A 21988-nucleotide genomic window follows, 5' to 3' on the forward strand; every position below is an offset into this window, starting at 1 on the left:
GAGGTATTTCTGGTTAATAATGAACAAAAACACATGTAATCGGTTCTTAAAGCAACACTGCCAGCTAGGTTGGATTTACCCTATTAAGTTGGGTAATGTGTGGCAAACTGAACATTTTGCCATGGGTTTCATGGGTGCATTGACATCACAACAAACACTACTAAGTATACATTAACACACTGCAATAATGTGAAAAAGGGCAGGATTTAAAAATACATGTACCAGTACCAACTCTATTGTAGTCAACTACTAATTGCTGCCATACAGCACCACAGCTGACTCTGGACGCTTCAGCATCCCTTGTGTGAGATTCCTGTAGCTGCCCTTCCCAGCTGCCACATTACTAGTGTGTCCTTTTATACATGGTGGAATACATAATGATATAGCGTCTGAAGGGTAGCGGCAGTGGCTAGACACCCCTGGAAGTGTTGGATGGTGCAGTGTCAAAGATCAGTGTCAATGTTGGCTAGGGGGACATTTAAAGTGACGCGGTCTACTTAACTAGGTTAGCTTGTTTCCGTTTTCTTATATCTGTCCGTAGTGCAGCTTTTGAAGACACTGGTCTATACCAGAGTCACATTTTGTGTTATCCTAGTAAACATGGTAACAGTTTTCTACTGAGTTGTTTATTAACTTCCTTCGAAAGGCTCTTTACTGTAGGTATATACATTGATTGTGCGTAGTGCACTGTTGCTTAGCAAATCGCAGCCTGGGTGACTAATTTCTTAGCACTTTCCATCTTCCCTCAAAGCCATCATAGAAATGTACTTTTCATGCACTATCGTGTTTCATGGGAGGTTAATAATGCTAGGCATAAACTGTGCAACATTTTTAATAGATTAGACATTTCATTCAAATTTAATACTGAATTCAACACTAATCTGTTAAAAGATAAGGCCCTATGTGGTCAATTTTTATCGTCACAATGAAGAAAGTATCAACAAAACTAAATGCTGATAATCTCTGTGGTCTCCGTTTTGTGTATAATTATAGTTTTGATTAGATGAAGAAACAAAGCACAGGAAACTCCATTCCCAGGGCTTCATCCAGGGTTTATTCATCAAGGAATATTAATTACCGGGTAGAACCATGATGCCCGATTTATTCAACCTCCCCAAGACTGGAGAGGATACACTTTCATCAGTGAAGCTGGGTGATCCAGCAAACCTGAAATGGTCCAGTATTGTAAACATTTGTTAACAAATCGCATATGCATTAGGAAATCCATTCCAGGTTTGCTGGATCACCCAGCTTCATTGATGAAAGTGTATCCTCTCCAGTCTTGGGAAGCTTTTATAAATCAGATTGGGAAAGTTAGTTCTTTGGTCAATGGAGTGTGGGAGATTGATGACCAAATTGCTTTGTACCTTATTAAGTAGTACTAACTTTCTTATATATGCCAGAACATAAATACATCTATTGAATGGTTGTTTGTTGGGGTATGTATGGTATACCTGATTGAAAGAGTCTTTTTTTAGGGGTCAATCTTGCATATATTATCCCTCACCAATTCCTCAAACAAACATCAAAAATGACAGCAGTGACACAGACAATTTGTTCTGTTTGTTGCCTTGACAAAAACCATTATGCCCCTGAAACAGGTCAACATTAAAGGGTATTCAGAGGTCTGTAAGTGCTGAGATTTTCTTTATTATTTTAGAGGCAGACCTGTATCCCAATGTTGTGCAAAATGAAGGAACCTTTACATATCTAAATTGACTCTGGTAACCCTTTTTTGGTTTTCCCTTTTTTGAGGTTCTAGGTCAAATTATTATTATTATTAAACAGGATTTATATAGCGCCAATATATTATGCAGCGCTGTACATTGAGTAGGGTTGCAAATGACAGATGAATACAGAAAGTGACACAGAAGGGGAGGACCCTGCCCCGAAGAGCTTACAATCTAGGACGTGGGGGAATTTACACACAATAGGAGGGGAGATATGTAGTGGTGGGAAGTAGTGTTGGTTTCAAAAGACAGAATAAGAAGGGTAGGCAAGATTGAAAAAATGGGTTTTGAGTGCTTTTTTAAATGAGCAGTAGAGGCAAGCTGAATAAGAAGAGGAAGACCATTCCAGAGAGTTGGGGGCAGCTCTAGAGAAGTCTTGGAGCTGTGCGTGTGATGAGATTATGAGTGAAGAAGTCATTAGTAAATCATCGTAGGAGCGGAGAGAGCGGCTGGAGAAGTATTTTTTTTTACCAGGTCAGAAAAGTAGGAGGGACAATAACTGTGGAGGGATTTGAAGGCAAAGCACCGGAGCTTGAATTTGATTTGAAGGTGAAATGGAAGCCAGTGAAGAGAACTGCAAAGAGATGCAGCAGAAGAGGAGTGGTGGCAAGGATGGATGAGTCTGGCTGCAGCATTCATAATAGATTGTAGAGGAGAGAGTCGAGTGAGTGGAATACCAGAGAGGAGGAGGTTACAGTAGTCCAGACGAGAGATAAGAGCGTGTACAAGGAGTTTGGTGGTCTCAGAGGACAGTTAGGGGCGGATTTTGGAGATGTTGTGTAGGTGAAAGTGACAGGACCTGGAAATGTTCTGAATAGGGGGGGTAAATGAGAGGGCAGAATCAAAGGTAACACCAAGACAACGTGCCTGACGGGAGGGAAGAATACCAGTGTTTTTAACAGTTAAGAATATGTCGAAGGGAAATTTGGAATTTGAGTGGGGAAGATGATGAGTTTTGTTTTATCCAGGTTGAGTTTCAGGAATCGGTCAGACATGATGAGATGGCTGACAGGCAGCATGAGACCTTATCCAGGACTGAGGGAGACAAGTCAGGGGTGGACAGATAAATTTGAGTGTCATCAGCATACAGATGGTACTGTAAGCCAAATGAGGATATGAGACTACGGAGAGAGGAGGTTTACAGAAAAAAGAGAACCGGTCCAAGGACTGACCCTTGGGGAACACCAACAGGGAGGAGAGTGGGATAGGAGGCATTACCATTGAAAGAAACTTGAAAGGAGCGGTCAGACAGATAGGAAGCAAACAAAGAGAGAGCAGTGTCACTGATACCATTGGAGCGCATGAGTTGTATTAGAATGGGGGTCGATTAACAGTCTAAAAAGCAGAGGAAAGATCAAGAAGAAGAAGGAGGGAAAATGCCTGACATGCTCTGACAAGGTATTTGGCCACATAAGTAAGGGCTATTTCAATGGAAAAGGCAGCTCAAAAACCAGACTGAAGAGGGTCAAGGAGAGAGTTTGTGCTCAGGTAATCGGTGGGTCTTTTGTAGACAAGATCCTCAAGAAGTTTGGAAACATTTGGGAGAAGGGAGATGGGACAGTAGCTAGAAAGTAGGAAAGGGTCTAGTGAGGGTTTCTTCAGGATAGGGGGAATAATGGCATGTTTGAAAGTGGAGGGGTAGATACCAGTAGAAAGAGAGAGGTTGAATAGTTTGGTTAGGGCGGGGGCCAGGGTGGAGGAAAGGGCACGGAGTAGATCAGAGGGTGGTCAAGCAGACAGGTAGTAGATGGAGATGATGAGAGAAGAGAGGAGACTTCATCCACAGTAACAGGGCTGAGGGAGGCTAGTGATGACATACAAGCGTTAGATTGGTTAAAGGTGATAAGGCTGTGATCAGAAAGGGGAAATGGCGAGTTGTCAAGGAGGGTGAGGTTGCAGAGTTTGGAAAATACCAGGTATAAAGTGTGTCCGACGATGTGTGTGGGGCCGTTTATGTTCTGTGGGAGTCCGAATGAGGAGGCAATGGAGAGCAGTTTGGCTGAGGAAGGATGGTTGGGCTCATCCACTGCAACAATATAGTCAACAATTAGCCGAGGATAAAAGGATCTCTTACTCCATATGTATAACAATAAGGCAAAAATAGTGGAAACCCTTTCAAAGGATCACTAGGCTTTGAACAAATGAGAAGAAGCTGATTATCTTAAAAATATATATTCTGCTAATTGAAATTATTAAATAAATATATCATGCTTTATATATGGAAAAAAATTGGTTATTCTGTTATTGGAATTCGGTGTCTGGCCTGGGAATAGATTGACCAAAATGTTAATGTTGATACTAGACAAGATCTGTCTGTGTGTAAGGGAAATCTTTTCATGCAAGAACCACATAAAATAAACTTTTTTTTTTTTTTTTTTTTACATACCTGAATTTTTTTTATTATTTGTTGATTTGAAACTTTCCATTGGTGAGATTTCCCATGGGATTTTAGGCTTCTGTGGCCATAATGAAGATGTCAATTGAAGCTACACAATGTAATCATTTGCATACCGTACTCTGTCAGGAATCTGTCGAGGGGCTGTGACTCCATCATTAGGATTTGCAGCTGCAGCACCAGTTGGAAGAATCATGGTAGGGATTCAATGAAGCCACTAGGAAATGTTAGAAAATTCCCAGCAACCATGCAAAATCCCAGAACATGAATTTTGGCTAGAACTTGCATTTAATGGTTAACATAAGGCAACTAACTTGTTTTTGTCTTGTCAATTGAGTGAATGTAAAAAACTATACACATAAAATCCTGTGGTGGGATAAACAGCAGGCAGCCACATTTATGTTTTACAAACATTACAAGCTGGTGATAACAGCTAAGCAGGAACACTTTGTTCCTGCAAATCTGTGTATACCTGGGGCTTATCAGACTGAGGAATAATTCAATTAAAAACATACAACACAACTTTATTTAGGTACAAGTATCGCTGCATCACAAAACCTCTGATTTATTCATAGGCTATAAAAGTAAAAGATACATTAAGTGATACAGCAAGGACAAAGATTCCAGATTTCTTCATTCTGGATTTATTTGCCTAAAGCTACACATAAGACACAAAATTAAAAAAAGAAAAACAAAAAAAAGTTTGCATAAATGATTGTCTTATTGAAGTCTTCATTGTGAATTACTTTTTTAGAATTCATTTGAAAGCCTGATAAATGATCAGCGATTTATCAGATGGGTAGGTTGTCACAGACAGTGCCTGAATCTATTGCACACCTATGAAAACCTGTACTATAGGAAACCATAAGGAAATATTGCCCCCCCCCCACTTACAAATATATCTTTAATATGGGTGGTGCAGTAAAATAATCTTTTTGCTGAGCTTCACAGCTGCTTCCATGCTGGCTGTCCTGTGTTGCATTCTGTCTTGAAGTATATACCTAGGACATCAGATGTAGATCATAATTGGCAGTGCATGAAAGGGTTAATTTTGTTGCATGTTCTGAGGCTGCTTTGAGATCTGTTTTTTTGTTTTCCTAATCATAGGTATACAATATTATTTGCTTTTGTTTACATAATCCTTTCATGCTGATTCCTTGAGGCAGTGTTGCCATCATGGAGGCTTTGTATATAATCCCGTTTCTTATTCCCAACTATTTAGCTTTTTACAAACACATGAATACACGAGGTTACCTGTAAACTTGGTAACTGTTAAGGCAGAGCTCCCTCGAATCACAAAAAAATAATTTTTTCATCAGACTTTAGTGATATAAACAGATAGGACAAATTCTACTTCAGCTAACAAATTGTGAACCACATTCTGTTTTCTTTAGACACATTGGTCCTGATTTATTAAGGCTCTCCAAAGCTGGAGAACATACACTTTCATCAGTGAACCTGGGTGATCCGGCAAACCTGGAAAAGATTAAGTAAGGAATTAATAGTAAGTCATTTACTATTTGTTGGCAAATGTTTTCAATCCTGGACCAGATCCATTTCAGGTTTGCTGGATTACTTGTGTTCACCAATAAAAGTGTATCCTCCCCAATCTTGGAGAGCTTTAATAATTCAGACCCATTGAGTTACTATTCATCCAACTGGCAAATTATCTATCAAAGTATGTTTTGTAAGATTTCACTTTCTGGACATCCACCATTGTAAAACCAGGCCAAAACTCAAAAGAGTTTTTACCTATACAAGTGAGAAATGTAACTAAGAATAACTTTATCCAATATTTGAAACACGGTAACCTATAGCATTTTGCAAACAATCATTGTACTGGGCTTTTCTCCCAACCAAGAACACCGGTTAAAAGTGCCACTTTACAAAATCTCCCACTAAAATATCTGTTTTAATGTTCCCTAAAGCATTCACACATACATACCCATTAGATATATAAATTTCGGCTCTATTTTGTGAACAAATGTTAATGTTATAAGTAAGTCATTGATAAATGCTGGTGGAATATGTAAATGCTGGCAAAGGAAAAGGGTTAGTTATTGAATTAGGACTAAAGAATAAAGCTAGGTACACACTTGCAATAATTGTCATTAGAAAACAATTGACTAACGATTATGCATGCTATTTTGAACAATCGTATTGTGCACAGTTCTGTACATGCTGCAATGATACGATTGTTCAAATATAATCCACCAATGGTGTACACATGCTAGATCCAATCCTTTGAACGATGCAGGGAGTGACTGTGACGATCACTGAACGAACATACACACAATAGATAGTGAACGATCATCGCTCAATCAAACCTGCCGAGACGGTAGTTTGTTTCCAGCGAAAATCCGCGTTCGTTGGCGTCGTTGTGAAGGGTGTATTGCAAGGGTGTACGCAGCTTAAAAGCTAGTCGTGGTGTTATATATTATTAAATGTTTTTATTCTTTGTAGAAATATCAGTATCCCTCCTGAGGAAGTGGTTTTATCCACGAAACGCGTCGAGGACATTCATACACGCATGACGTGAATGGGTGATACAGAAAAATTGTATTGGAACCATTTTAGTTTTTTAATGCCTTGCATTCAAGTAGTTGTGTTTTTAACAATCATAAAGGTGGTTTATTAGTGGCATGATTTATTTCGAACAGTTGTGAAAACTATATACCAAATCCTTGTGCCTTGAAAGTCTCACTCTGTTTCCCCTAAACATTTTATAATTCAGTATTTGATCAGGGGATGTGGCACTATACTATTTTTTTTTATGGTTACCTTCTATATATGTGTCTGGCCATGGAATAATACTAATTATATCATTATTCTTCTCCCCAGTTATTTTACCAGAATCTCTGGTTTAGCAAGGTGTGAAAATCCCCCCCCCCCCCCAAAAAAAAACAGTTTATTAAGGTATTATCTGTGCACATACCTAGTTCACCTGCTTTTTTTTTTTCTTTTTTTTTTGATCATGTATGATCTCTGGTAGTTTCAGTCTAGGCCAGACAATCCAGGAATGGTACATCATTAGAGGAGGGAGTATCAGGCCAAAGAATGCTAACTTACTTTTCCAGAACATGGTTGCCTAAAGACTACAGGTGCACCGTTTGGAAGCTCACTTCTGTTTTCTAGGACCACTGCTTGAAAAACAAATCTTTGTATCAGGTAGCTTTGAAAAACTCGTCCTGGAGTTGGAGGAGAGTCCCAAAGAGAGTCACCAAAGCCTGTACACACAAAGTCCCAAATCCTTTTACAAACTCAAGATATGGATATGGAGCTCAGAAATAAATAATTTATTACACCCAGGTTTTACAACCAGTCTAAGCTATGTGAATGTGCTGTGTAATACACACACAGCCGCTTTCTTGGGGCTTTTGACTTTCCTCGTGTTCCTTGGCAATATCCCTAAATGACTTGCACATGACTGCTTGGACCTGACCAGCACCTCCTTATTTTTAGGTGCAGAACGAAGTCATTATTTGGCTTCATTAAACATGTTTAATTATCCTTAAAACATGACTTCATGGTTCATTTAAAAAAGGATTAATCTGGGATTTTCCCAATTGTTTGTCAATTAACCAAGCCTAAAACATCCTCGTGACGATATAAATGCTTGTAGTCACATCATATTAGTGGAAGAAAAGCAGAACACTGAATTTGTTAATAGCCAGTGCTGGCAGGAGTAGAATATTACATTTAATCATTAGTTTTGGGTTGGACAGTTTGTTTCTGTAGCCAGGCTTCACATTTTAGTTGAAATGCGAAAGGAAAGAAAGTTTACCAGCAATCGCTCCTAAATGGAAAGCTTCAAAAACAGCTTTAAACTGCTTGCTCTAATAAGCATGACAATAGTTCAAAATAAATATACTGCTTTTTATGTGGTTGTTTTAGGGTCTGTGTTGTGGCAGGAAAGTATATTCAGCCCCTCATTGTGGTATTGTGAGGTTAAATATGTACTACAGAGAATTTTTTTTTAGGTTCACTTCTCACCTGATGTAGAATGACTAGGTGACATTGATCGCTCAATCTGTCTGTCTGTCTATCATCTCAAATACATTTTCTGCACTTTGGCACATAAATAAAGTTAAGGATATTAATCACAAGGTCTTGATGCTCTAGAGCAGGGGTGCACACTCTTTTTTGGCTTGCGAGTTACTTTAAAAATTTCTAAGTCGAAATGATCTACCAACGATAAAAATGCTGAACATATATTTTTTTTATATATATCAGGGTTCTCCCCAGGCCCTTTTAGCTGGGCGCACCACCCGGCACTTTTCAGCACCCACCCGGCTGTTTTTGGATGGTTACTAAAGAGTTTGGTCACAATACAGGGGCTTTCACCCGCCTACAATTTCTTCCCACCCAGCTTAAAAACATTTCTGGGTTGAGCACTGTATATACTAAGTATGACACTGAATGACTGGAGGTAATGAGACATTGAATGGCAGAACATTGCACAGACATTGCACTACAAGACTATAGTGACAGGAAAGCTACAGTTCACCTGTCATAGGACAATGACGTGCTGCACAAGGAAAGGAACTGCTAATCTGTACAAAGGTATCTCGGTAATTGAACTCCGAGCCTGAACTGCACTGCTTACCTCAGACTGCCCTCCCGCTCTCTCTGCCTCCCTCCCCACTGTTATACAGCCTTCTCACGCACTGAAAGACATCCCCAGCATCCCTATAGACGTACAGCAGGGCTGCTGGTAAACGGCAGGGAGGAGTAAGACAGGGTTCTGAGATCAACTCACGTTGCCTTTGCGGTTGATCAGTAGATTGCCATTAACGTTTTGCCCCCCCCATGCTCTGGAGGATAAACTGCTACAGTTGCCAGCACTGAGAGATGCACACTATCAAATTCCTGCTCATACACTTGGGACTCGTTAGAGCCTTGCAAAGTGATTTCTAAACCTCCTGTTGACTGCTCACTATTTAGGTGAGAAGGGAAAACAATTACTAGGCTACAATGTGAAATGTTGCTAATCAAACGGAATTATTTATTATTAGTGTACAGCGCTGTGTAATATGTTGGGGCTATATAAATCCTGTTTAATAATAATATTTAGTGACATTACAGAGCGGGCTCACCATAAGAGAACTTGCTATAAAATACTTAATAATAAGTTACCATTCTGACTTTCAGAGGCCTTCAGTTGTAAAGAATCAAATGATTCCCAGACCATTTCCATTCTAAATATTGTACTACTTAAACTCTGGTAAATAAAACTGTATATATTTTATATCATTAGGTTCAAAGAAAACTTTTTTTTTTTTTTACAAAGTAGTTTTGTTTCTTGACTTGAGCTATTCTTAATAAATGACAAAAGTAGCATACTGCATTTATGACGGTGTAGTGCCTGTATGATTTTTTTTTTCTTATCAAGTAGTTTCAAGCCTGAACCTAAAAAATTACTTTGTCCTTGGCTTTGCTATTGCTATATTCTAGCCATTACCAAATAAAGGTTAGGGTAGCTGGAAACCAAGTCAAAAAACATATCCTGTGTAGTAAACTGAGAGCTATACTTTAAAATGAGGAATCTGACTTTTCTTCAAACATTCCCTAGTGCCAATAAATTACTCCCATTGAAATGCATGGACCTGGAAGATTCCCACAAGGGAATGTCGAATTCCCTGTTTTATAAATATATCCCTTAGAGTTATAAATGCATTCATTTTCTTTGACAGCACACATTATTTCAGTTGCAAATGGTCCTTGTCTGTTATGTTATGAAACTGTTGGCTTCTCTCAGGTTCATCATACTGGGGCTAAAAAAACAATCTCCCCTGGAAAAACAACTAAATAACTGAAATTGTTTTAATAAAGTGGTTGACTGAATATGCTAAACCACTTTATATATTAGGTTTGCCAAGTGAATGTGTATAGTTTGTATCTCAGGACAATTTACTGCAGTCCAAAAGATGTTTAGGGTTCTGCTCCATTCAGCATAGGTCATGTAATCAGTGCTTCCTGGGGAAATAAAGTCAATGGATTCTGGTGAGCATTTCCAGCTGTGTTCCTAATGGCCATTTGGCATAGATTAAATATTTTTCTACTTCTGTGCTGTAAATAGCAACTGTTTTAGCTGAGTTTGTGGTTTTTAGCCTGTCTTCTGTGAAGTATATTTTTAATACAACAGTGGGCTGATCTATGAACTGTTAGCAAATAGTTACCAAACGTCTACCCCTGATTGTGCTCCCTGTCAACATGGAATGGAGATAAATGTAGAATCCGGGCATGGCCAACTCTTCCACTTCACAGGAAAGCCTTGTAATTTGACTCAAAAGTGGAAAGTACCCAAGGTACAAGGTTTTTGTGAAAGGAGGCTGCACTTGTTTAGCCCTTTTTCTTCTATGACAAGGTAGATTGCAGAACATCTTTTATCCTGTACAGAGGATTAAAAAAAAATGTGCTACAATACTCCTACCTACTGATGTCTGGCAAAGGATTATGAATGGAGCTGCTTGGTCCAGTGGAATTATTGTACCTACATTTAGAAGGAACTTTTATTGGAAAAAGTATTCATATTTTCTCCTCTGATGCAAAATCCTACACATACCTTTTTTTGTTCATATCTGTACCATTCCAGGGTTATTTTCACCTCATCTCTGCACCAGTCCTCTGACCCTCAATCATTTACTTATCACAGATTTCAGGAATCAAAGCATACCCAGTATCAGGTTAGCATAGGGCCACTTGTATCAAAAAGCATACCTATTTAAAGAAGAAATATACTTAGTGGCTTCCCATATCTTGAATGGCCACTTCAGCCCTGCTCCCCAGCTGATGCAAGTATTTGACAGATCAGATTGGTTACATACCTGTTTCCCACAATGCATGCATTGGTTTCTTCAACAGGTTTAAAAACTCTGTAGTGAGGCAACACGAGGAATCGGAGCATTAGACGGGGAACAGGTATTTTACACATCCAGGAGGAGCAAATACTTGCAGTGCCAGGCAGAGGCTATACAGCCATGTTTAAAGGCAGAGGCAACTTAAAAGATACGTTTAATCCTTTTTTTAGCAGGTATGTTTTTTTCGATACAGGTGAACATGTATCGAAAGTACATGTACATCATTTAAAAAAATACATATAAATATATAAACTTATATATATATATATATATATATATATATATATATATATATATAAATAAAATACTTGCTTTGAAATGGAATGCCCCAATTGACCTGGCCTTTCTGTTTTGTAAAGGATACCTGGCTGCTACTTTTTATCTTGTCCTGGACAGTGAAGAGGACATGGCTAGAGACCGTGGAGTCCTCAGGCACTTCTTTAGAGTCAGGGCAAAGGGGCTTTGATGACGCAGAACAGGCCACCTTTATGACTGGCAATACAAATCAGGGAATAGTCATGAAGCAGAGAAAAGAGGCAGACTCCAAAGCCCAGGGGCTCCAATTCTACATTGAAGGACATGTGTTTCTTATCAGTGTTGGTTTTTTTTTTTTTAATATTGACTTTCTAGAGCCTGCCAGGTTTTATATGCATATGGATCTCTGCTTCTGCTCTCTGTAATCATAAAGGTACACATGCAACCCCATCTGCCACCATCCAAACTTTGTTAGATAAGTCAGACTTTACAAGGTGTTTTTTTGTTCTTATTTTATGTGGCATTGTATTTTAGATTGTAGATTGTTACATGACAGTACATGACTAAATATGCAGATTTTCTTGGAAACTATTACGACTACTACCTTATCAAGCTAACGTCATAAGTTGTTTACCAAAACCGCTCTATAAAATATTTTAAAAAGCAAAATGCATAGATAGGTACATGTCCATTTCATGACTTGTTTATTACCAAGTTTTGTGTTTTGCCAGAAGTTTTGTTTTTATAAAACTTTTGTTTTAAGTTTTGCTTTTGGAGGCACATTTTTTTAATAATAAAATAATATTATTAAAAATTGAATGCATGGGGTCCCCACTAGCATTTAAACCAGACTTTTGATAAGCTTGAGGCTCCTTTAATTATTCAGAAAATCCAGCAAAGGGGCAGCTGGGCACTGCTGTGTCCAGATGCACTTGCTGAATGCAATGACAGGAGCTCTGCCTGGTGCATGGAGTTCTGCATTGTTTTCTTGTGCACAGGCAGTCCAGCTACCTGGCTGGATAGGCTAACACAGGTTAGCAATGTTGTTCTTTTCCAAGCTGGGCAGAGCCCCTATCCTAATGTTCAGTCAATCCAGCAAGAATCTAGACCGTTCTCCCCGGCAGCCCCACTAATGGATTGGCTGTACACATTTACAGAAGCTCCATCCAGCTCTTGTCATGGAGCAGTGAAGGAAGAGGGCTCTACTGTGCTGTTTTTAGAGCAGATTTAACCCTTTCCGGGAACAGGAGGGTAAGGGATACTGTAAATGCTTGTACTCATCACCCAGGGAGAGGATGTGAATGTCTGGGGACCCTGTTTATAAAGGGGGCTTCTTGATTCCAGTAAGCTCCTCAAAAACAGGGCCGCCACAACACTCAGGTCACTTTGTGATGAGACCACTCCTCCATCAATGGCCTTTTCCGCTGTTGGGGCCAAGTCAAGGGCATGGTTTTGCCCAAAGGAAGGGTCCTTACTTCCTTTTGTTCCCTCGTTCTTTGGAAAACCAATTCTTGAGGACCTTTATGGATAGGAGGAGGGAAACACACATTTAGTATACACGAAAGGTCCTAAGCCTAGTAAAGGATCTGGTTTAATTCCCAAAAGAGAAATTACCTCTTTTTTCCCCAAAAGAGAAATTACATCTTTCTGAAGCATTAAAATACCTGCAAATATTCACAAAAACTGCTTCTAAACGCTTGAACAACAATTTTAAACTTTTGTAAGCAATTACAATTCAAGTCTTAAGGACCCTTTTTGTCCAGTGTTAACCACTGAACTTCCCTAATGCTTTGTGTTCTATTTTTTTTTTCTTAATTTTTCCCCACGTATTTTTATTCCCCCCAGTTTATATCAGATTATTCTCTCATTCGGCCCAATTTATTAAAGCTCTCCAAAGCTGGAGAGAATACACTTTTATCAGTGAAGCTGGGTGATCCAGCAAACCTGGATTGGATTTCTTCAGTCATTTGCCATTTGCTAACAATATTTTAAATCCTGGACCAGATTCATCCAGGTTTTCTGGATTACCCAGCTTCACCAATCTGTATCCTCTGCAGCCTTGGAAAGCTTTCATAAATCAGGCCCAGTGAATGAAGGTTTTTGTTTGGATATTAGCATATTTTAAAACTAGGTGCCTGGCAGAAAAGCTACAAACCAATTTCTTTTAATTTCAAAAGCTATCTATTATATTCTTTTAGTTGGCCTAGGTTTTTTTTTTTTTTTTTTTTACTAAGAATAGGTTGCGTCTTTTAGATGAAGCTGCTTCAAGTACAAAATATTATGACAGTAATGGAACTAGAGGAAAAGGACACTTCCATATGGACGTATGTGCAACAGCCTAGAGGGAAGTGACCTGCACTGTTTATTCTATAAAGGATCCCAGAGTTCTGCTTCATTTAAACATTGTATTTCAATCTTCCCAGGCTTTGTGTGAAATAGTTATGAGAACAGTTGCTAAACTCTTGTGTTCAGTGCAGCTTTTACCAGACTCTTGTTCCACTGGGGCGATCATAGTACAAATTACCATGTTTTGTTCTTGATTATTTATTATAATTTATTCATAAAGCGCTTACAAAATTATAAGAGCTATACAAGCATAAAACAAACATAACAATCTAAAATCTTGGACTATGGTATTAACACAGTGAAAGTTTTGTTCACTGCTTGTGGCCTTTTATCTTGTCAGTTTTACATGTTTTCATTTTGGTGGCAATCTGGCAATTTTAAGAATATTCACTAGTGTACATTTATCATGAAACTCACCATTTCTAACAGTTTACATTCTGCAACTACATAAGCAGAGAATACATGTAGTCTCGGTCTCACTATACCAGTATTAGGGATTTCTTCCCGTTTTAAACACCCATAGTAGCCTCCTAGTAGTAGTAGTAAGCTTAAATGCCAGATGTTTAGCAGTATGCCTAAAGATTTCTGACAACTTCTAACATTATTCTATTTTTCAGGCTTAAAATTACCATCTATAAAAAATTAAGTGCCCTATAAAGCGTGCCTTTTCTTTCTTTAACATCATGGGTGCCGATACATCAAAGAACTCCCTGTGAATAAGTGAAGCCATTAAGCTTAAACCTCTGTACTTGCTGTTACAGTTCTACTATTTATTAACTTTTTAGCATCCCGTGCTTTCACCAAGATTGTGGTGCAGTTAGTAGCTGTTCTAACTTAAGAAAGGTATTGGTTTTATACTATCGGTCTGGTTGATCTTCTAGTTGCTGCTATAGATCCGTTTTTCTAATGTCACTTTGTTCAAGCATAGCCCACTCTTTTAAATTGAGATTCATTATAAATATGACTATATAGCAATTTTACAGGAGTTAAGCTCTGGAAATGTGTCTAGTTTATATGGCAAAAGAGCTCAGGAGACAATATGTGTCCCTATGTTTAAAGTGGAACAATAAAATAAAAGATCCCCTTCATTGGATGAATCACTAATACCGGTATGTAGGTGAAAAATGTAACCTGTACAGGAAAAAAAATATGGTATACTTCCCCTGTCTTTTGCCCAAAATGCATTGGCAAAGATGACATGGTCACACTTCCAAGAAGAGTCTTTTGGAATGCAGAGCTGGCAAGATATTTTGAGAAGACGCTCTTGTTCATTACAAGAACATTTTTGCTGCACAGCCCAGAGTAGCATCCATTACCATTTTGGTGCTCTGGGAAGTTGCCTTCAAAATGGCCATAGCAGTCTGGTATAGATCCTTAGTAGCTTGAAACTTTGCATATCTGTGATTATAAATTTGTCTAATTTTCCCTCTTTTTTGGTGTGCTGGTTACATCTTTTTATCTTGTGTCATTGTGCACTGTGGTAATGGCCAGTGTGGTTTATCCTGTATATTAGCAAGTGTTTTCCTAAATATATGTCTGTTGTACAGATAGCCACCAGACTGGGAACTCATGGATCCATGCATAAAATATGCTAAAATTCTCATTGCCTACTAAAAAACGTTACTTGAATGACTCGCAATGTGTATTCTTTTAAAATACAGTGCTCATTCCCTTTACCATACATAAAAAACAAAACTCTTTTCAAGGACAGCGTTAAAGTAACTGCTTATTCTTCTGAACAAACATAGGCAGGGTGGGCTCACTCATTTAGAGATTCCATCACAAGACAAAACATTTGTTTAACAAGTCCAATAGACCTATGCAGAATGTGCTAGCTTTAGTTAGAATTTGAAGAATTGTCCAGATAGCTGTTAGCAATTACTTGTGGAAAAGGGTTTTGATCCAGTTTGACAGCAAATATATATGACAATACATATGAGATTTTTTTTAGTAGGGATTTAAAAAAAAGAACTCCAAATGAAGTTATCACTTCTAGTATTTACATCCACAAATAGAACACAAAGCGGATCTCCCCTGGTACACAGCTGGAGAGCTCAATAGTAGCAGGTGATTTTCCTTCTTTGCACAGCTCTTTGTCTCTTTTAGTTTCGAAAGTCACAAGTAGTTTCTGGCCTTAAGCAGAATTGGCACCTGGTACTCCCACTGGAAAAACTGCTCCAAGATATCTGTGTACACTCTCCCTTCACAAACATCAGCTAAATCAATAAAGGAGAACTCCAGCATCATTACAATGCCCAAACATACATTGAGTAAATGAAAACATACCGATGTACTATTTTTTTCTGATTACACTATTTGAAAGATGTGGATGCAGCAAAAAAAATAACTGTTGCAGAATAAATTTTGCTTTGTGGGTTTTGGGTAGAAAACCGCCTATAACATGAACTGCTTTATCATCTTTCAAAAAGACATTTCTCAACTATCTCAGATAGGCTCCAGGCTGCTGTTCCTTTAATCTAGGCCAGTGTTTCTGGACCTTTTTATTCTGTGGGAACCCCTTGAAAAACCTTTCAGACCTTCAGGGCATCCCTGCTATAATTATTATATCTGCAACTCACAGTATATTAGTGTTGGGGTCAGTGGGAAGACACATTTACAAGGAGTAAAAGAGAAATCCTAGTTTGGAAACATTGATTTTGGCAGTAACATTATCTGGTCACCTTGTATTGAACTTTGTATAACCAAAAATTTTTACCAAACCTATTAAAAAAAAAAAAAAAAACTGATCTATACGTAGACTTTTTTGGGGATACTTATCCTTGTACTGCTCCCCAGCCACTCACAAACACATTGGCTGCTGCCAAATATTCTCAAGTTGTACTTGTTTGTATTGCTTTTATCTGCACAGCAGTTCTAAAGCCCTAGTCGTGTAAAGTTCCAGGGCTGAGTATGTTCTGTTTAAGAAGATTACTTTGCCATGACCCCCTTGTATTTCAGCCATATAAGGAGTTTTTACATTCTTCCAGTGTTATCATAATTTTCAAGATTTCCTTGTAAGCTCAATATTTTTTGTGCACTGTCAGCTGTCTGTGTATTTTTCTCTATAAATGTATGTACAGTATATAGGAAATACATGCACCGACAGGGGTTAGATTTATATACATGATTACAAGGACATTCCAGTTTGCTCTTAATATCTTACTAGTTTAAGTTCTAATTTCATCATTATCGGTCCTGCTGATATTTGTTACATCAATTGAAAGGCAGTCTTACTATTCATGAGTTCAAACAAAGGTAACACCACCCCTAACTTGCTTTTGCCATAGTACGTATACAGTTGATCATATCTTTAGATGAACAATGCTATAACATATTTGGCAGCATTAATCTATTTTGTAATATTTGCTTGGTTATATAATACTGAAGTAAACTATGAAACCAAGGTGCTCACAGTTATGGGAGGAACCTGAAATTGTAAAGAGAAGACAAGCGTCTTTTTTTTTTTTTCGTTTCACAATAAGGAATTTTGTTCCCTCTGAGAACAGATGTAGAGATTAGTGCATTTTTTAGCTAGTTGTGCATGGTGGTGTGGCTGTACTCACTGGTCAATTCACAGGTAGTTGTCAGAATACCACTATGGTGCTAAGAGATACCGTTCCACATTTTATGTTTAAAAATGGATTCCTGATATGTGAGTCATAAGACCAATTTTAGGCCGCAATTCGCCACCAATGTTTTCTTGCTGATTTGGCAGGTATTAATACTATGAATTACATATTAGCCTATCAGTGAAATCTTTCATTTTGCAGCATTGCAACCCTAAAAGAAAAAATATTTTTAGTTGGTTAACAACTAAAATTAGTCCATAATGTAAAAGTTGGGGAGAAAAAATGATTTATATAGTTTTCCAAAATATTTGGAAGTATTTAAAGCTCTTGCTTGTAGTTTGAGTTTTCACCCTTTAATATTCTCTGGTGCTAGCCCTTAGACAAAAGCAGCTAATTCTATATAAACTGCTTAATTAGGACCAAAAAACTCAAAACAAGTCTGGTATAAGGTTCTGATAAACCACCAGTCATATCTGAAAAAAGATCTTGCTAATAAAAACTAAAAATAACAAACTTAGTTTGCCAAAGGGATGTGGGAAACGCAGAAAACATAGATCATAACGTCAAAAATGTAATTTCTGACAAACAGCCAACATGGTCGCTGCTCTGGGAATCGACCTCATGATGAAAGGCTGGGGTTGGAAGCTTCTTGTTTGATTTCTTAAATAAAAGTTTTCATGGAGGTGAATATATATATTTGAGTGTGGTTGATATAGGAATTATTTTATTCAGTTTGTTAGTCATGTAAAGATTGACTTATGAAAATACTTAAGATATTGCCAGACATATACTTTATTCATTACAAATAGGTAAACGATAGGGTTCACAGATTACCAAGTGAAGGGTCTCTGGTTGAAGTGGTACAGTATAGAAAAGTTTTGACAGAAAATTATACCCAAAGACAGCTCGGCTGTGTTTCCTGTTGGTGGCTTCATCATTTCTTAACATAAGGTCATGCAACTAATTTTTCCCACCCATCACTTTCTGCATTTGAAAGTACTAAGACTAAAGATTGTCATCTTGTATTTCAATAAGGAGCTAAGAAACAGCAACCTTTAACTCTTTTACAGGCTTAGTTTGATCAAGATTTTTATGGTCTGAAACCTCACCCAATCTGTAGAGGGAAAAGACTGTAGGGTGAATTGGATTATTTTAGCCGATTGGCATTTCCACAAGGTAAAATTTGTGTGTCCTTGTTTGAATTTAAATTTATAATATAATAATTTACCCGTGATCATACCACCCTTGGGTCCATTGCCCCTACACACTCTGTAACTATGGGTCAGCCGTGCATGTAGCAATTGAATGAATGTTTTTAGCCACCAAACCACAGAAAATCCAGATCCATGATTGTCCATGAATCAGAAGCTAACTAAGTAGAAGAGATTTGTGGCCTTTTCTTGACAGATGCCATGTGCTGTGTGGTGCAAGAAAAGATTGTTGGCATTGAAAAAAGCCTAAAAACTGTTGCTGTGTATATGGCCAGCGGTAATGTTTTGGCCTCATTGTCTTTCCAGTAATAACATTAAACTCTTTTCTTGTGTAACTTTCTCCTTGGATTATGAGTTTAGTTAATGATTAAAAGATCATTATGTAATATGAATCCGTACAATGGAAAATAAAAGTGTGCTGTAGTGGTAAGAATCTGTAACTTTTTTATGTATGCAAGTTAAAAAGTGGCATAGCTGGATATTTATTCTGTTTAACCTGTGAGGATCTTTTTTGTTGGATGCAGTTATTATATGGAGACTGCAATACTTTGTGTCCTAGCTGTGGTTAAGTTCAGAGGTAATACCCAGAATTGTAATTTATTTAACAACCTCCTGTCTGTTTGCCAACTTTTGCAATTCTTTTGCAAAACCAGTTTTCTGTCTCTGTGCAGGTGGCATTTAGTAAAGTAAAATTCACAGTATGTGTATTGTTTCTTCTATGTATAGGTTTGGTGCCTGTATATTGTGCAGACCATTACATAGAACATTTGCATTAGTTCTGTGCAGGCTAATAGCAAAAAAATTCAGATGTACGTGCATGCACAAAGCATGAGAGAGAGATGCACATGCTTCAGGGCTCTTCTGCATGCTGGTGTATGGAGTAGCAAGTTCTTTTCTAAGGGTAAAAGTAAAAAGTGCCTACTATTACTGCACACATGAGCTCATCCACCCAGTGGGTTCTATTTACTAAAGCAATTTGGACTGTTTACATAGTTTACAAAATGTATTATACCCTTGGAAGAGATATTTCACTTAGCTTGGTGAATGTGGTGCAAATTGCAAGTCTAAAAAAGCAGGATTTTTGCTTGGCGATTAGATAGTTGACTTAGTAGAGCTTCACCTAATTCACTTAATTAAGTGAAATATCCCTTGGTAAGTGAACAGACTAAAGTTCTTCAGGAAAATTATCCACACTCCCAAAACTTTAATTATACCTTGCCAGTTCCATGTACCCCTCCCACCTGCGATTATATAATTTATAAATGTCTCAATCATTTATTAAAGAAAACAAGAGTGAATTGTACTATAGCAAACCTGTACTTATCAGACCAACGCAATGTTAGACCTAAAAATGACATTAAATCCTCAATGCAAGCAGAGCAGGGTCCTGGAGGAGGTCCTAATAGAGTATGTTAAGGTTGTATGATTGGGACACTCAATAGTTCATCTTTGATCCACACTGCTACTCTCTGCTAGGCTTCCCTTGATCCTGTGACTTTACCTCTGCTATGTTTATATTGTTTATTCTTTAGGTTTTAGGTTTCAGACCTTACCCCCAATTCTTCAGTAACTCTCTAAAAAATTGTTGGGAGTGGAGATGGCCGGAAAGGAGGATAGTGGATAACTGTGATTTTACTATTGGTATAAAGTGTAGGTTCTTTAAAGAAACAACACAGATCTTATTAGAGGTCATTTTATCCATGATGCATATATAATAAAAGAAAACAAAAAAAAATACAACAAATGCGCGCTCAATACAAGTCATATGATAGTGTATATAGTATATTTTAGTGTTATATAGAAACCTCTACAGTTATAACACAGTTATGCAAGGTTAATGAACACCAGTCCAGTATCTGAGGATGGCAGGAGGACATGTGGTAGGAGACTCGGGTAAGTATAGCAGTATGAAGGGCTGAGCATCCTCTTGTATTAATAAGTGGTGACCCCTCCTTGGCCCTGCCACCAAACAGGAAAACTGCCTTGTGATTGGTAATTTTATGATGTCAAGTAGGAAACACTGCAGCTCTCATTCAGTAATAGATGCCCTTTTGTCATTTGTACTCTCTTTCTCTCCTTAGCCTGTCACTGGTCATTTACAAAATACAAGGCATTCTGTGATGGTAAGGAAAAAAATGGTTTACAATTTACAATAGTCAGTGCTTGATAGCACTTTTTATGTCATTTCAGTAATGCAGATTGTACTGATATTTAGGAGTATTTTGTTGTATACGGGTGCAGTGTTTTTGGATGAACATGGCAGTATGTTTATGCCCATATAGTCTGGGGCAATATATCACTACCACCACCACCACCAAAAGATAAAATCTTTTTACAGTTTTGAAATATTTATCAACATATAAGGCCTCCTGACACTAAAATAACATATTAAATGTAATCGAATATTTTCTTGGGCTAGTAATATTATCCCTGGTTAGGTGTTACAGTAATATTATCCCTGGTTGGCAATTACAGCTTCCACAATTACCAGGGCTCTAAATATTTAGTTGGCCTCTTAAGTCTCAAGTTGTGGGTGTTGTACATCTCATTACAGTACAGTTTGTCAAAGATTACAATTTTTATTAATGTTTATAATTGGGTTGGGGTTGGCAAATAATAATCACATTCACGTTCCAATAATTTATTACTCTGGGAATATTTTTGTGTTACAGCCTTCTGATACGTTTTAGTTGTGAATATATGTTTGCAGTTAGGTAGTCATTACTCAAGTTAACCTTTCTGGTAATCATAATAAAGTTTAAAGTACCTGAAACCGCCTGGACAGGTTCAAACTAATGTCATCTTTGGGGGGTCCTTTTTTTTGGTGGGGAGATTTTTCTTTTACTTTCTCTGGAGACTATTTTCTGGTGTGAGGGAAATCTCCTCTAAGACATGATATTCCCTCTAAGTGAGTTCACTGCTTCCTCATGCCAGGGAACCACTTCCCCTAAGGAGATGCTAAATGTAGCGTTTCGCAAGCAGCAACTCTATAATGAATAAAGGGGGATGGCAGTGAGAGGTAACGTGCCCCTTACTGCTGCTAGCTGTCAATATGCAGGTGCCGGTTCTTTAAGTACCAGCGCTGCGGTGCAAGTGCCCAAGCAGCTGGCAGGGTGGCAGCTGTGTGGAGAGCCGTGCCAGGATCACTGCATCCCGAAGCGCTTTTAAACTTGCCCTAAAACAACCCTTTATGAATAGCTCAAATTGGGATAAAAATACAATAGACATTATGATTACATCCCTGTATTGAAAGCACCTTTAAAACTTTTATGAACAAAAGTCGTGATGGGAAGATTAGTTACAACATGCCACTGGGTTATAAAATGTTAATTGCTTGGTTATCTGGAATATTCCAGGACAATAGAAACAGTGTTTTGTTTTCTTGAAGCTGTCAATTTATCATTTTGGTTTTTATCATAATTTAAAATCTATTTGTTAGTTTAATCTAGGTAACCAATGGGATGCAGCAGCTGACTGATGTTGTTTCCTTTGCAGGAGTGGAAATGCTGATAATTGTACAGGAATTATCTCCACAAACACAGAGCTATAAATAATATACCACAGTGACAGAGGGATCCCTAGAGCAGTTCTGAAAATAAATGTGCAGCGTGCGAGTGTGGAT

At 37.9% G+C, this 21988-nt stretch overlaps 1 protein-coding gene across 6 annotated transcripts in view; it reads left to right on the forward strand.

The window, feature by feature from the left end:
* Window positions 1-21988, forward strand: part of ADCY6 (adenylate cyclase 6) — a 133160-nt gene that overhangs the window by 38482 nt on the left and 72690 nt on the right. The window contains exon 1 of one of the 6 annotated variants that reach the window (XM_072409453.1): window positions 18922-20489. The exons of the other annotated variants lie outside the window; for them this stretch is intronic. Coding sequence (XP_072265554.1) covers window positions 20487-20489 — 3 coding nt within the window. The 5' untranslated portion in view covers window positions 18922-20486. Of the gene's footprint in view, window positions 1-18921; window positions 20490-21988 lie in introns of those variants that run through there. 6 annotated transcript variants of the gene reach the window in all.

The sequence above is a fragment of the Pyxicephalus adspersus genome, chromosome 1, assembly GCF_032062135.1.
Source record: "Pyxicephalus adspersus chromosome 1, UCB_Pads_2.0, whole genome shotgun sequence".
Lineage (NCBI taxonomy): Eukaryota > Metazoa > Chordata > Amphibia > Anura > Pyxicephalidae > Pyxicephalus > Pyxicephalus adspersus.